Below are 16,440 nucleotides of genomic sequence, written 5' to 3' on the forward strand. Positions count from 1 at the left end.
TGAAGTTACAAGCATCTCATAGATTAGCCACTAAAAACAAAAAGACTTCTTGGAGGAAACTGCTCAATTCGATATTTAACCAACAATATTTAACAGAAAGCAAGAGTGCAAATCACATGCTGATGTAGGAAGCGCTGCAATGCTATTTTCAGTGGTTGGTAAGCATTATCACATTCCAAGGAGGCGAGTAAAAAGTCTGCTTTTAAAGATAAGGAGAGTGATTGTCGAGTGTTTTACTCCATGCAACTGGAAATGAATGCCAGAACAGAGGGAGGAAGGCAGGCAAGTGGGGCCTCTGAGCTGCCAAACTCTGCCATGGGTGAAAAGAGAAGCCAGAAGTCTGGGTACCTACAGCTTCTCTTTGAACACACCCTCTCTGCAAACACAAAGAAAGAAAAATGGGTGTTACACTCACCCACAATGGACAGAATCACAACCACAAAGTCAAAGATGTTCCACCCAATGGTGAAGTAGTAGTGCCGCAAGGCAAACATCTTCAGCACGCACTCGCAGGTGAAGAAGATGACGAACACAAAGTTGATCCAGTAGAGGATATCCTCCATCTGCTTGCTCTGCGTGTCCGTCTCCACCATCATGGTCACCATGTTGAGGCAGATGAGCATCATGATGACAATGTCAAATGCTTGTTGGGTGACAAAGTCAAAGACAGCTCCCTGAATGCGGTTCTGTGCAACAGGAGAAAGGCCATGAGCCAAACACGTTGGAATAAAAGTCTCCTTCAGAAGCCTGTTCTGCAATTTTTCCCTTTCTAATGTACTCACCAAAGGTCGGGGAATTGGCTTTTGAGGTTTCTTGGATCCCAGTTTTTTCATTGCATTGTAGTATTTCTTCTGTTCTTCTGTCATAAATATATCTTGACCTCCAAAGTAAAGGGGCAAAAGGAAAACTGGTTACAATCAGTTCAAGCACCAGAAGGGAAAGGAAGAACACAGCAGCAAGTCATGAGGATACCTGCCATATGGCAAGTTGGTGGCAGCTATTTCAGACAGCAATAACTTACATTAATACCCAAGATGTACCAATTTTCCCTTAAAAAAAAATGGAATACATTTTTTTTCCCTATAGAGCTTTATTGTGTTCTACTCTTCCTCATCCCCTCAGTCTCACTTGTGGTAAACAGGCAGCAGAGGTGTCAGAGCTCTACCTAAAACTGATGCCATTTAGCAAGCGCTCCATGCACACAAATCCTTAGCTGTACTTCCAAGGAAGAAAAGCAGAGAGAGATACTGAAAATGACAGTGGCAAGGAAGACATCTTACTTCAAGCCTGTCTGCTTCAGACAAGGAAAAGCAAATGAAAAACCAAACACATGCAAATTCATGCAAGGGAAAAGCTCCATCTAGGCAGAGTTCTTATATAAAGTGTTGGGTTGCCTCAGTTTCGCAGTGGTTCTGCAGCTCTCAGCTCTAAGAGGGGTTGAACTGTGCTGGGGATGGAGCTTCTCGGCCTCAAGATGCAGAAAAACCCCATTGGCATAGAGAGCCAACGTTCCTCAAATGAGTGTTCACTTCAAGAGCAAACAGCGAGCACTTATCTTCTTTTTTTGTTGATTGAAGTTGTCAATGATGACACCAATGAACAGGTTCAGGGTGAAAAAGGACCCAAAGATGATAAAGATAACAAAATAAAGATACATGTACAGGTTGTCCTCATACTTGGGTTGCTCTTCTTGCTGAATGGGAGATGAGAAGAGAAGGAAATGACGTTTCAAAGACATCTTACCCATGAAGTCAAAACGAGACCTTTTTTCTGTGTGTTTTTAGGCAATCTGGAGTTTCCCTGCCCCTAATACAGCAACCAAACAAATGCTCTTTTGGGGATTTGCTTCAGCATCTTTTAACTTCAACACAGTTAACACCAGCAAATGAAAAACCACGCTGTAAGGAAACGAAACACGCGATATAAACACAGCCCTACCATTTTTGCTCCTGATTTTAGGAAAGCAAAATAGCAGTGTGAGCTGCTGGGAGGGGGAGGAGGGGGTGAATCTGCTTGTGAGCATGCACTGTACCTTTCTGGAATCTACTGCTGCATACATGATGTCCATCCAGCCCTTGAATGTTGCCTAGTAAAGAAAACACACATTCTCTTAGACAAAAATCACTTGAAATAAAACCAAACAAGTCTGACTCGTGCCAGCTATGTCACAATGGCACCCTTAATGTCTCTTATTAATAACCCACAAAGGAAAAGACCAATATTTAAAGTTAATATTAAGTAATACTTATGAGCAGGTTTACTGTCAGCCCATGGATGATTGGGTACAACCTTTAAAGAGCGGAATTGGGGCCACTTGTTGTGCTGGGAGACCCATATCAGGTCAGTGGATGAACAATAAAACAGGGATTCTACCCCTAGCCCAAAGCAGGGTGGAACCCATGGGATGTTCTGTTGCACGGAGAGGGGGAAGCAGACAAAATACAGAGAATACATGAGAAAAAGCCACTCTTACCACTACTATGAAGGAGATGAAGGCAACACTTACCACCTGAAGAAGAGCCAGGTATCCTGCCCCAACGTTGTCAAAGTTGATTTTCACATTCTTCCATCGGATCTCAGTGGAGTTGGGCGGCATCAGTGCTTCGCAGTCCGTCTTGTTGTTGACAATGTCTATTTCAAAGCGCTCCTCAGACGTTTCATTAAAGCAGTAATGGTATTTCCCAGCAAACAGATTTACTCCCATGATGCTGAAAATTAGCCAGAATATAAGACAGACCAACAAGACATTCATAATGGATGGGATAGCGCCAACCAAGGCATTGACAACCACCTGTGTTGGAAGGGGTGGGAAAAAGTTTCAGTACAAAACACAAGGCAGGAGACAGCAAGCATCAATACAGCACTTTTTTGGGGGGGAATAGGAGGTAAGGCCACGGACAGATCGGTGGCATTGACTCCATGCAGAAGTTAGCAGTGAACTTACTTCAAGCTGTGAAAAAAACCATCATAAATCCACCTCTGGAGCTCCATTTTCCAATTAGAACAGGGCGGAGTGTTGAATTTACTGGGTTTGGTTTTGGATTGGTCACTTCTTTAGGCCAGCAATCGCTCTTTCCCATCATTTTAATCACCCAAAGAGAGATGGGGGCATTAATGAGCGAGGCTCAGTGATCTCATATTGGCTCCTGACTGCAGCCCACTCAGAGCACATCTGAGGGTGCGTTTGCTGATGCATTTGGTGGCTCTTGGCCTCCAGGGGCCCTTACGGCCATTCCCCACTGTCAAACAAGGCTGCGATGGCGTGGATGCCTGCTTCCAGCTCCCACCAAGGTCAGCACCCAACATGGTGCCAACTTCGGTGGCAACGGGACCGAGGCAGAAGTGCTCTGTTTGCAAGGTCTCCGGGTGACTAAGCAAGGCCAACCGTGTCGTCTCAGGCAGACAGCTGAGCATGCAGCTAGGCAGGCTCAAGAAGACAGAGAAGCCATGTTCCTCCCTCCAATGGCAGCGAACGCAAAGATGGCAGTGGGCACCATCCCCTAATTTTGAGACCACCACATCCTTCAGCATCCCTTGCCACCACAGGAGCAAACTGAAGCTCCCAGGCTTTTACCAGAGTTAGGGCAGCAGGATTAAATCTTTTCTTATGTGCTCTTAATTCAGGTTCCTTTAATAGAAGAGCAGAATCTAAACTGTTTTAAACTCCTCTGCCTGAGCGTGGGCACACAGAGAGCAACACCACTGCAACACGACCCTGACCCACCAGGTCTGTTTGCTGTGTGTGCAATGAGCTCTGTATTGAGTGCCTGCCCTCCAACATGGAGAAAAACTGAAGAAAACAGCAATCCAGGCAATTAGCAGCAATGCAACAATTAGCAAATGACCTCATGACTTCATCCCCTGTCTGCATAGGGTTAAAAAGGCAAAGGTTAGAGCCAGGCACTAGAGATAACAAGGCTTTGCTTCCACTGTCCAAATGGGGTGCGCTCCAGCACAGCAACGTGCCTCTTTGTTCTAAGATGCTCCAGATATCCACTTCATCGCATTGAAAGAAACCACTGTACCCTCCCAAAACAAATCTATAGGTCATTACGTGTTATTGCATGATGTTTCTGCACCACTGAAGGAGATCTGAGCGAAGGAACATGGCTTTTGTGCACGGACTGAACACCAGCAACTGACAAAAAGGCATGCATGTTTCACAGCACTACTTCCAGACTCCCTGAACAACTGAAGAGCAGAGCAGGCTCTTTAAAATGCAGATTACTACGGAGTAGAGAAAAGCAAAGAACTGCATTGCACGTTTCCTTTGCAAAGGCATTTCCAATCTCTGGCTCTGAAGGATGGTTCAGGCTTTACAGTGTGTCAGCACTCATCTTAAAATCAAAAAGAAAGGAAGAAAACCTTTGTTTTTTGGTAACTGATGGGATCCCAGGACATAGGATCCCATAGGACATACCCTCCACTTATTTTCTTCTGCGTGTTATTAAGAGTGCTTCAATCCCAAATGGGAAATAAGATATCTATAATTATAGGCACCAAAATACGGATATGAGTGGGAAAGCAGCAGAAGGCGCTGAAATAATATCAAATCCTTTCAAATCCGGCTATCAATTTGAGGAAAGTTCGTTAAGTTCAATGCTTTGCTTGTGCTTCGTGTCACGGTGACAGGACAGGGGACCGTCAAAGCATGGTACAAGGGAGGGAGTGGAAAGGGAAAAAGCTTCGCTACCAGACAAGGCTTCCAGTCACCGCCAGACTGGATCGAGAACAACAAGGTGCAACAAGAGGAATTAAACCAAGGCCGTTTTTGCAAGCAGCCAAGCTCCCCACTGGTCCCTTCCTGGAGCCTCTCACCCCCCCCTACAATGCATTTTTTGGCAGCCCCTCAGAGATTCTTCCCATCCAACCCCACCAAGAGGTGGCGGAGAGCCTGGGGTGGTTCAAATTCAGCTTCTTTGCACCTGGTGATTCTCCCTAGATAGAAGAATTACAGCTGAGAAGCCCCCTCGGATGCTAGAGGTCAAAGCCAGGCTCAATGAGAACAGCCAAGTGTTAACATCGTCTACAAACGGCATGTGGTTGGGGCCGGTCATTAATGTAATGAGGCAGCTGGATGCATTCTCCCTTTCTTAAGTGGGGAGTGCGCAGCGGTGGGCAGGGTGGGGGGACATCGACGGTCGAGGTGATTGAGTCAGCAGCTGCACCACATTTCTGATTGGAATTCTCTTTTCCACCCGTTTTGATCAGTTCTAGCATGCGTAAATAAAACCGCTCCACGGGCATGCAGAAGGATCAGCTGCTGATGGCATCTTACCCTCATCCCTTCAAATCGTGACAAGGCTCTTAGAGGTCTCAAAGCTCTTAGTGTCCTAAGGGACTTAATGGCACCTAGTTCCGAGTAGCCCAGGGCATTAGCTATAAGGCTGACTAAAGAGACCTACACAGAAAATAGAAAAAGAAAAAAAAAAAAAAAAAAAAAAAAAAAAAAGGAAGAAAAAGAAGAAGAAAAATAAAGAAGAAGAAGAAAGGAAAAGAAGAGAAAAGAAAAAAAAAAGGAAGAAAAAAATAAAAAAGAAAGGAAAAAGAGAAAGAAAAAGAAAAAAAAAAGGTTCCAGACTGTTAGCACGAGTCCCCTAACCCTGATTGCCCAACCCCAGCTGCCAGCCTGGGCGGCCCCCATAGAGAAATACCGAAGACATGACACCAGCTGCCTACTTCACTTGACTGAAACGACCTGGAAGGAAATAATGCGGTTGAGAAAGGCAGTAAGAAAAGAACATAAGGGAAAGAGAAGTGAGAGAGAGGCAGAGACACACAGACGGAGTAAAGGGGTCTGTCGGAAGGAAGAGCCCAAACGGATGACAAAAACCTTACCCTCGCCCTGTACTGTCTGCAGGATCCCAGCAGCTCCCATTAAATTAAGCCAGACAAATGTTAAAGGTACCTATGAGAAAGAATACAGATAAATACACACACTGCACCACCTGAGCTCCGTTTGTACAGCAAGCAGCCCAGCCGGCTTCTGGCAGAGATGGGAGCACCCAACGGAGGGCACACGGCCACTGATCCCAGCTCTGATGGCTCATAAACCCAAGCAGCATTGGGGAAACATCTCCAAGAGAAGGTGAGGGTAGATCAGCATCTTGCAGCTGGGTGGGATGCAGGATTACACGGTTGCTCAGGCTCTAATCCCAAAACGATGGCAGAACCGGGACTGGTTTGTTTTGGTCCCTCTTTCAATGCCACGAAGACAACCCATCCTGCTCACAGCCTGCAATCAATTCCAGGCTCCAGGCTCGTGAATTTAGGATGAGAGGTAACGGCCTCAGGTTGAACAAGGAGAGGGTCGGGTTGGATATTAGGAACAGTTTCCCCTCTGAAGGAGCGGTGATGCATTGGCACGAGCTGCACAGGGACTGGCGGAGGCTCAGGAACCAGCTGGGGACATGGTTTAGTAGGGATGGATCAATGGTTGGCTGATGATTTTGGACACCTTTTCCAACCTCTGTGATTCTAGGAAGCATTTAGTAGCCTAGTAACGGGGATAGGAGGACGGTTGGGCTGGATGACCTTGTAGGTCTTTTCCAACCTTGTGATTCCAAGATTCTATGGATCCCATCAATTCCTGGCTGCCTTTGGCCAACTGGTGCAGCCCAAGCTCTAACTGCATGGACTGAAATCTTGAGAGCATGGGGTCATCTCCTTTTGGAGCTGGCACGAGCCTTTAGGGCAGAGCTCCGATCCCCAGGTGAGCCCATGGGAAACTCTTTGGATTGCATTACACATGATTTGGCCATACACAAACAGCACCTACAGACAGCAGCACCCCATCAGCACCCCACTACCTTCCATTTCTGGCTGGCATCACGTTACAGACACAGATAAGAACAGAAATGCCAATATTTTGTAAGGGAGAAAAAAAAAGAAGACATCAATATACAGCAACAAATAATGGAAAAACACGAGCCCTCCCTCTGTGTTTTGATGGGGTGTTTTGTTTCGATCCTATTTCCCAGTAGAGGGCATTTCCCATTTATTCTCCTCCTTTTTTAAAGCAGACATTGACGTGAAATTAATCACAAAGATGATCCTTACAAAATACCACAGGTTTCAAGAAAAAAAATATCCAGGACCAGATTTCAAACACAAACACACACAGGGTGAATTCCTGTTCTCTGTCCTGGCCTTCACCAGTGGCGGAAAATCCTCTTCCCACCTGATATATGAGACCAAACCAAGGGCTCAAAGGGGAGTCAAGCAACACATGCACCATCTGACCTGAAGAATCAACTGCTGGTATGATGGGTTGGAAAAGCTCTTTATCTCTGTGGGTTGATCACATCATCCAACACCACTACATGAGCTCTACACAACATGGTTAACGCCATCCAGGCAGCAGAACAGGGGCATAATTTCAATCTCTTTGGTAAAAGGGTGTTGGAAAGACACAGGCTTTGCCTTGCTTAACTCTGCGTCTACCTTGTGTTTCTTCTGTCTTTGCCTCAAAATGCTCCTAAATACCAAAATGCTCCCATACAAGGCAGCAGGGCTCTTTGAATTTTCCCATGTGGTTTTGGGTTATTTGTTTCTTCTTTTAAGGTAACACTGATTAAAAAAAAAAAGAAAAGAAAACAAAACACCACGGGCATCCCCAGGGTTTAAATAAAAGCCCTCACGGAGCAAAACCAGCCCACATGGGAGGGGACCAAGGGCGGTGCAACCCTGGCACATCCACATCACGTCATGTTTGAAAGAGTGAACTTCGATTGCACAGAAAAGTGAGAACATATAAATTATGCTGGGAATGAGCAGAATGGGAAGGCTGACAAGGAATCAATCACCCACAGAAAGGGCTAAAGGTGAGACCGACATCAAACAGTGTTCGGAGGTTGCGGGGTCTTATGGTCTATGGATACAGAACCAGTTTTACTCCCTATATAACACAGAGACTTAAGGAATCCTTCCTTTAGAGCTTCTTCCCCTTGGGATAACGCCTCATTCCTGAGCATGAACCTATCAGAACGGCAGGAAAAGGCTCTTTCAGCTTTCATGGGGCCTTTCCAGTGTTATTCTCTCGCACGCTCCAACAGAAGACACAGCAGGCGCCGATGTCAGACCAAAGGAATCCCAGATTGACTGAAAAGCAGAAGCCTTCATGATCACCCAGAACAAGACTTTGTCTTCACAAACACACCCAGCAAGCTTTGGGAATCAGAGGAGAATTATTTGACAATGCTACCAAACCTGAAAAATAACATTCAAGAGCGTTGTTATGATGCAAAGTCTTATCCTCTATCCGTTACGGCTGCCACCACGTGACTCCATTCAACCCCATTGACGTCGCATTAAAGAAGTTGGAAGTAAAAAGTGTTTAACAGCTACAGGATACTGTGCAGAGCTGAGGTTTCGTTGAGTAACATTCAGCCTTGGCTCATCCATTGCAACATCAGCTTATTTTACAGCTTTCAGCATCTCAAATCCCCATTTATTTATTTTTTTGTGGACAAAAACATGAAGATTTCCCATCTAGGGCAGCAAGCAAAGAGAAATTTACCCTAAGTACAGTGGATTCAGGCTTCTTGCATGGACCACCCGCTCCACATCCTGCAAATCTACCACCACGTTCAGTGCAATTTGTAAACGATGCTTTGCTCCTTCCCAACAGCTGGAATTCAACTCACAGCATGAGGACCATGAGTGCTATTTTTCTGCACCCCAAAGGATTTTGCCTTGTGAAAATCTCCCCCCTCCACCTATGAAGGAATAAGGAGGCTATGGCAGGTTCTCATGTTAGCACAAGGCAGCAACAGAGCTATTTTCAAAGAAGAAGAGTTACTTCTTTGAGATGTGTGTAAGAAGCAAAGGTGTTATGGGGAGCAGATCTTTTCATAAGAGAAAAAAATGCAATATAAATACATATATACATATAAAAAGTCAGTTTTCCACAGGAAATGTAGACATCCTGAGTCACTTCTGCCCCTGAATCCCAAGGATAGTTCCTCCACCTACTCGGAAATATTTCCAGAGTGATAACGTTGCTGAACAGCAACTCAATGAATCATATTCAAAATGTTCCTTTCTCCCAACGAGAGCCTTGGAAGGGTTTTAGGGTGTTCATTTTTTTGCCTTCTCTTTGCTCTTGGGACACTCACTACGAAGCTGCTTCACAACAAAATGTTTCTAAGAGAATCCAAGCTCTTGAGAACCCCAAATTGCACAGGAAATGCTCTCCATACTCAAAGGGCTCAACCCTCCATCGTGTTTGGGACACACATCTGGGTCTGAGCCCACACTGCACACATGGATCCATTAGGACACTCTACGGGAGAAAGCATTACCCCAACATTCTGCTAACTAACATCCCAGCATTCTGCTAACTAACATACCCCCCCCAGTCAGAAATAAAGAGGAGAGGATACATACAGCCACAATGAGGAAATCCAGCCAGCACCAGGCGTTGGTGAAGAACTTGACGAATCCATAGGCACACCATTTCAGCAACATCTCCAGGATGAAAATGTAGGTGAAGACCTTGTCTGCGTACTCCAGGATGGTCCGGATGGTTTTCCTCTGTTCTATGTAAATATCCTCAAAGGCCTGGGGAATAATCAGGTCCTGCTGTCATTACACCAGATTTACTCCATGGGTCAACACAGTAATTAATCTAGCAGCTCATTCGAACAATACTGGGATGACATTCTTTACACAGTGCAATACATCTGCTCTGGTAGTTGCATCAACTATATGAAATTAGCACATTCCTACTCGAAATATGGGCAGAAACGAGACATCTGGGCTTAGAATCTTCATCTTAGGTTTAAACTAAAGGAACTCACTGAGAAAGACTTTTGTACAGCACCAACCACAACACAGACCTGCTGCTTTCCAATAAGAACCATCACAGTTCCCATCTTTCACCATGTTTCCTACAAACAGTCCTCCCAAGTGGCCCCAAAGCTACATGTACATCTCTATGTTGCTTACCAGAGCTCCACTGCTCAGCAGGATCATGAAGATGATGAAGGTCTCAAACCAGTTATGCTCCACGATCAGAAAACACGTCTTCCTCAAGGTCCACCAAGACTTCCCCAGCCCCTCCTCAATATTGACCTGACAACACTTACAGCGTTGCATGCAACCTGGAAAGGGAACAATGCACAAAGAGAAGTGAGCCCCAAATTTCGTTGGGTAGTGGAGGAGATACTGCAAGAACATAACATTTTCAGCGCCTGGAATTCATTTGGATGCTCATCATATGGAGCATGATGAGTTTCAGGTCAAACTCTGCGTGTTTTTGAGGTTTTTAGGATTACTTCCATCATTTCTGTATCTGGGAACCTGAATTAACTAGAATTCCTGAACAGGTTAAGCTAGTTATATTTGGTGAGAGATCCACGCACTTGACAGGACAGGAATGGAGAACCTGCCCATAGAATAACCTTGAGCCATTTACAATCTCTCTTCGCCCTGGGAATACCTGTAACAGATCAGCTGCTGAAAGACATTGAGGCCAGTGACAGGGGAGGAAGAAATAGAAAACAAACCCAGAAGCTGATTCCTCTGCTTCTAAATACTCGATGCACCAATTGTACAAAAGATCAGCTTTCCCCACCTGTGATTCAGGTAGATCTTAGCAATGGCAGCTACATCCCTGAGGCCCTCACCCTGCAAATGCATCCTGCCTACTTCAGCTGTGATGGAGAGCCCAAGAAGGCTCTCAAAAGAAGCTAAAACCCAACACCAGACCTATCCTGAAGGTAAGCTTACAGCAGATAAGGGTCCCAGTAACAGCTCAGAGGTTCCATCTAACTCAACGTACCCTCTGTGAAGCACGCATCCGGGTCCAGATACTCTTCTGGTGCCTCCACTGGGACCTCTTCCACTTCAGGCTTGATATCAATGGTGCTGCCTTCGGAGGAGCTGGTATCATCCAGTTTCTTGAACACAAAATGAAACGCATCCCAACCTATAATTAGCTCCCACCAAAGCTTGTGGTGACTCAGCAAGTCATTTACTGTAGAGAAAGCTGTCTCCTCACCTGACCTCAATTAAGACCATGACCCAGCTTAAATCTCATGTCAACAGGATGGGCAGACACCTCTCATTCAATTGGTCCCTTTAATCACATATCTAAATGCCCTGAGTAAACACAGAAGCATCATGGATCTCCATAAAGCAACCAGCACAAACAAGAAGCTTCTATCTCAGGTGCAAGCCAATATCGTAACGCAAACCCAAGTCCAGTGCTGGAACTATCTAGTTCTCCCTCCCAAGATGCTTCCAGGTTCTCAGACATCAATTGACAAGAGTGGATAATGAGCATTATGACATACCTCTTTGCTGCCATCAGGGTCTGTATCACTGCTGAAATCTTCTGTATTGAGATTTTCAAAGTCTGATTCCCCGACAGCAATTGGCACCCGGACGGTCAGGTTGGGGTTGTTGATGAAGGACATGTGGTCTTCATCGATGATGTATTTCTCCACGCTGCTCCCAATCCCACTGGTCGTGCCATTGCCGTTCTTCTGATAATCAATGTCTCTGTGGATATCAGCCCCTGTGTGGTTGGCAATGCAGTTCACCTTCTTGTCGTACAGCTCGTCCAAGGGTTTGACCTCATCTGCTTCTCTCTGCTTGAAGTGAGCCTGCATGAATTCACGCACTTTCTTCTTAATCCAGGCAATGCCCTTCTTGATGCGAATCACTGAGATCTGCAGGTTGTTCATCTCCCCATCGTCATCTGTTGCTGCCAGGTTGTCTGCACTGAAGGAGCTCAGCAGCAAAGCCAGGAACAGGTTCAGCACCTGCAGGAGAAGAGGTCACACTTGGCAGAGCCTGCACATGAAGGCAAGATTTCCACCTCGGGCCCCATCTAAAGCTCAAAGGAAATGGGCCACACAGGGGCATTTTGAGGGATCACTCCCAGATTTATTTCCATGCCCACATCTACTGATAGTCCCAGGGCTCATTTTGCTTAAATCCCTTTAGTGGGAAGCAAGTCCTTTCAGATAAGGCTCAAACTCTACTTGTAAGATACGCAACCGTTCACTCTGCTTCATTCTTGCTTATGTTTTCCTCTATAGACTTTTCTTCACAAAATACAAGTCTAGAGGGATACGTGCTGACCCAGTCTGAGCTCCCACATCATGACAGCCTGTGCCATTCCAACAGCCCCTTCTTGCATACAGGATTGAACGGGCAGATTTTAGAAACCTCCAACCTCATTTTAGCACTTCAGGACCTTCCTCTCCTGGGATATGAAAAGCTTTTACCCCAAACTGCTTGGATGCTGTTTCTGTGGGCAACTGGCTAAGCCCAAACAAAGCACAGCCTTAATATTGAACTACCAAAGCCAACAGGACTGTTCATCCACCAAAGGCCATGAAGGACCCCAAAAAAACTCAAAGAGACTCCCTAAATGTGTGGTCTCCCCCCAGTCCTGTGGTCTCCCCACGCTCTACCCCACCCAGAAGGAAATGATAAAGACCATCAGTAACCATTTACTGACCACTAAATTTCCGATGACCATGACCATCATGAAGACAATCAAGCACATGGCCTGTCCTGCCACCTCCATACAATCCCACATGGTTTCTATCCATTCTCCACACAGCACTCGGAATACAATCAAGAAAGAGTGGAAAAAATCATGCATGTGCCAGCGTGGAAGTTCACAGTCACTGGAGATCTTGCAGACACATTCCTTGTAGCTTTTCCCAAAGAGCTGCATGCCAACCACCGCAAAGATGAAGACGATGATGGCCAACACCAAGGTCAAGTTGCCCAAAGCACCCACTGAGTTACCGATGATTTTTATCAGCATGTTCAGAGTGGGCCAGGACTTGGCCAGTTTGAAGACTCTCAGCTACAAAAAACAAACCAAACAGAAAAACAATTGTTAATTTCATCATCTTTTATAAAAGGGCACAATCAGGCAGAAGTTTATAAACCAGAGCCACCGAGTGTTCTATGCAGCCACAATCTCCTGCTCTCGCTGCTGAAATCACTGGCAATAGGGAATGCTTAAATCCTCTGCCAGTTCAACCCTGTGTACTCTGCACTGTTATTCCCCCACATACTGATCTCTGTTTGCAAGGGAAAAGCTTCACACACAGCCCAGCAAACCTGACTTATTAAATCGCCTCAAGAGACCACAGAAAATGAAAGGTGTGTTCTAATGAGGTCAAACAACATCCGTATCAAGTACTCTGAACCAAGACACTACCAAGTCATCCCTTGCTGCAATGAGCTGCTGCTCAGATTTCATACAACATAACAGCACTGTGAAGAAAGTAGGGGTCAAAAAAATGATGCAATTCCATCCACTGTCCTCCCCAAAAGCAGGGAAAAAGGGAGTTTTGAGGGGAGTATTCCTTTTTCTATTGGTAAGATATTCAGAAAGGACTGGAAGATGAATACCAATCGGAAAGATCGCAGCACAGAAAGCCCCTCCACGTTGGCCAGACTCAGCTCCATTAAACTAAGGGTAACAATGAATCCATCAAAGATATTCCAGCCTTCTTGGAAATAATAATAAGGATCCATGGCAATTATCTTCAGGAACATTTCTGCTGTGAAAATCCCAGTGAAAACCTGGAGTGTTGGGAGAGAGACAGAGAAAAGAACGGGCACAGATCCACATCTGTCCATTTTGTGGCCTTCAGCCTTCATGATGAACCTTCAATTCATCATGAACCTTCAATTCATCATGACAGTTCAAACACAGTCTATTCAACACCGTGTGCTTGCCCACAGTTCTCAGCTTCACTAGCACAAACCTCACTGACCTACTCAGGCATACCAGGGATTAATGGATGGATTTTTAAGTAGCATTACGTTGTGTCCAGAAAGGAGCACCCAATATCTCCAAGCTGCCAAAGATTGCAGCTTCAAGTTGGAGGAGGCTTAGGTTGGGCATTAAGAAACATTTCTTCTCCAAAGGAGTGGAGATGCAATGGCACAGGGCTGCCAAGGGAGTGTTGGACTCGCCATCCCTGGAGGAGCTCAAGAACCATAGAGACGTGACACTGAGGGATGCAGTTATGGGCATGGTGGGATGGGTTGGGGTTGGTCTTGGTGACCTTAGTGGCCTTTTCCAACCTCAGTGGTGCTATGAATATTTACCGACACCATCTTACCAGATTTCCTACGGAGAGCACGTGTTCAAACTCGGGGGTCATAGGATGATGCTCCATTGCCATGAACAGAGTGTTGAGCACAATGCAGATGGTGATGGCCAGGTCAACAAAAGGATCCATGACGATTAAGTTCACTATCTCCTTCAGCTTGATCCAGTAGGGGTGGCATTCCCAGATCAAGAATGTGTTGGCAAATTTGTACCAGCATGGGGGACATTTCCTCTGGGACTCCTCCAGCTCTATGGTTACAAAAGGAAACAGCAGCAGAGTTCAGTCTTCCCCTCTATCACTGCTGGCTCTGCCTGGTTCTCAGCATGGCTAAAATGCTCCCAGCCTGGACACCTTTAAATTCTCTGCTTGCAAAATAAGTCAACTTCCTTGCAGCAAAGTTACACTTTGCCTTCTCTTCAGCAATACCCAAAACTAAAGAAATAAACCCAGGCTGTGTGGCAATGGCTTAATACAAAGATTTAGCAAGCAGAGGAGTTGATGGCCACGGCCAATCACTCAGACCACCAGGACGAGCATTAATTGTTTTAAATGAGAGGATGTATTTAACTCAGAACAGACCGAGGTAAAATGGCTCAAATAAAAGCTGCAAATCCTAAGCTGCCTTCGGTGCCAGTTCTTAAATAACTTGAAGTTAAATGGATTCTGCGTTGAACGCAGGCATGATCTAAAAGAGGAAATGCATGACATGGTGCTGCAAAGGATTCTGAGCAGGAATAACCTGATTAAAGACAAAACACATCCACTTACAGAAACCAAACTTAACGCTGTGTCCATCATTTAAACCAACTCATTTCAAGTGCTTAGAAAGAAAACAAACCAGGAGCTTTCCCCCATCGCACTTTGACTATAGCAAAGGTTTTATTGAAGCCATACAGCTGTTCTCACTAAAGTTCTATTTATTTTTTATGAGGAGGGAAAGGACTGCTGCTCCCTTCCTCATTGGTTCTCTGGTTGCCTAGTATTGAGTTGCCTTGGAATTTCTGAAGTTAAAAAAGAGGACCGTAGCACTGGAGCCTGTAGGCGTATGCGCAGGAGGAAAGCAGCAGAAGAGCCTTGCTCTGTTTCTAAGTATATTTAGTCTTCATACAGTTTTATTGCAGGAGACAGCAGGAATTTGAGATCACCAACCTCATATGGCTGCTGCTCACCAGTTCTTGCTGGCTCCTGTATAACAGATTTGGAAATCACATCTCTAGGCGCTGTGCACTTCAGAACTTCCATCGTGCAGAAGCCCCTTTCTCCTTTCACAGCTGCTGCACTAGAGACCTTATGGCAGCTCAAACCTTTTCTCCCCATGGCTGTCAGCAAAGGAGGGTCCCTCCAGCCCTTGGGAGACGGCAGGGCACCCATACCATTATTTTACTCCCATAACTGTGTATTCATCACTGTAAAATTACAACTCTTTGTTGTCTTCGCCTCCACATCTACGTGATTTATATTTAAAACCAAGTGAAATAAAGTCTCATAAATGCTTCTGTATTAATGTTGGCTTGGAAGAAGCAGGTGTGGGTAAAAACAATGCATTATTATCTCCATTGTGCAATATAGCTTGAAAAGACCCAGCCCTGACATGACTCTAGTATTCCTACTTTTCCTAGTCCAAGGAAGGCCAACGTTAGCAAGCAGCTATTGCCCTGGTCATGCCAGCCACCCCAAAACCATCTCACAACATCACCAGCATCACCATTCAGGGCAGACGTGTCTCCAGCCCTGCTCAGCACAAGGAAACCAGATGTGGATGGATCCTCTGCCTTCCTAAAACACACCACGAGAGGGCAATCGATCCATACACACTCATAAAACCCAAAAGCAAACCTCCAAATCACACCTACCCTCAACCAGGGTGTTGGTCAAGCCGGTCATCACGCTGTTGGTACGATCTTTCCTTCCATAGGAGGCATTCACCTGATCCATTGAGACCAAGAGAGACCCACCAGGTTTCTTCTTAATTTCAATTTCAGTCGTACCCTGCAACATTTGTGTGCAGATTAATACAAGCTTTTCATCTTCCCAGCGTTTTACGTGCTATTAGCCTAGGAATGAATTATTAGCCTAGAACTGAATCAATTAAATCAAGGCCAGGTGGGATAGGGCTCTGGGTAACCTGACCTTGTGCCTGGTTCAGTGTTTGGTAACCCTGCCCATGGAATTGGGTTGCACTGGACATTATTTAAGGTCTCTTCCAAGCCAACCCCTTCCATGCTTCCATGATCTTTGAGGTCCCCTCCAATCTAAACCACTCCAAGCTTCTATAATCTCTGAGGTCCTTTCCAAACCATTCCATTCTACAGTCAGACAAGTTCCTTGTTGGTACCCCCATTTCCTC

At 45.5% G+C, this 16,440-nt stretch overlaps 1 protein-coding gene across 1 annotated transcript in view; it reads right to left on the reverse strand.

Annotated features, from left to right (window-relative positions):
- SCN8A (sodium voltage-gated channel alpha subunit 8) overlaps positions 1–16,440 on the reverse strand; it is a 47,428-nt gene that overhangs the window by 4,742 nt on the left and 26,246 nt on the right. Inside the window, exons 13-26 of the mRNA XM_015886858.2 lie at positions 15,947–16,082; positions 14,103–14,341; positions 13,384–13,557; positions 12,473–12,829; positions 11,298–11,768; positions 10,784–10,901; positions 9,949–10,103; positions 9,388–9,561; positions 5,279–5,401; positions 2,507–2,791; positions 2,033–2,086; positions 1,556–1,693; positions 783–887; positions 416–686 (exon numbers count right to left, since the gene is read on the reverse strand). Of these exons, the coding sequence (XP_015742344.1) occupies positions 416–686; positions 783–887; positions 1,556–1,693; positions 2,033–2,086; positions 2,507–2,791; positions 5,279–5,401; positions 9,388–9,561; positions 9,949–10,103; positions 10,784–10,901; positions 11,298–11,768; positions 12,473–12,829; positions 13,384–13,557; positions 14,103–14,341; positions 15,947–16,082 (2,800 nt within the window). The remainder of the gene's footprint in view (positions 1–415; positions 687–782; positions 888–1,555; positions 1,694–2,032; positions 2,087–2,506; positions 2,792–5,278; positions 5,402–9,387; positions 9,562–9,948; positions 10,104–10,783; positions 10,902–11,297; positions 11,769–12,472; positions 12,830–13,383; positions 13,558–14,102; positions 14,342–15,946; positions 16,083–16,440) is intronic.

The sequence above is a fragment of the Coturnix japonica genome, linkage group LGE22C19W28_E50C23 (assembly GCF_001577835.2).
Source record: "Coturnix japonica isolate 7356 linkage group LGE22C19W28_E50C23, Coturnix japonica 2.1, whole genome shotgun sequence".
Taxonomy (NCBI): Eukaryota; Metazoa; Chordata; class Aves; order Galliformes; family Phasianidae; genus Coturnix; species Coturnix japonica.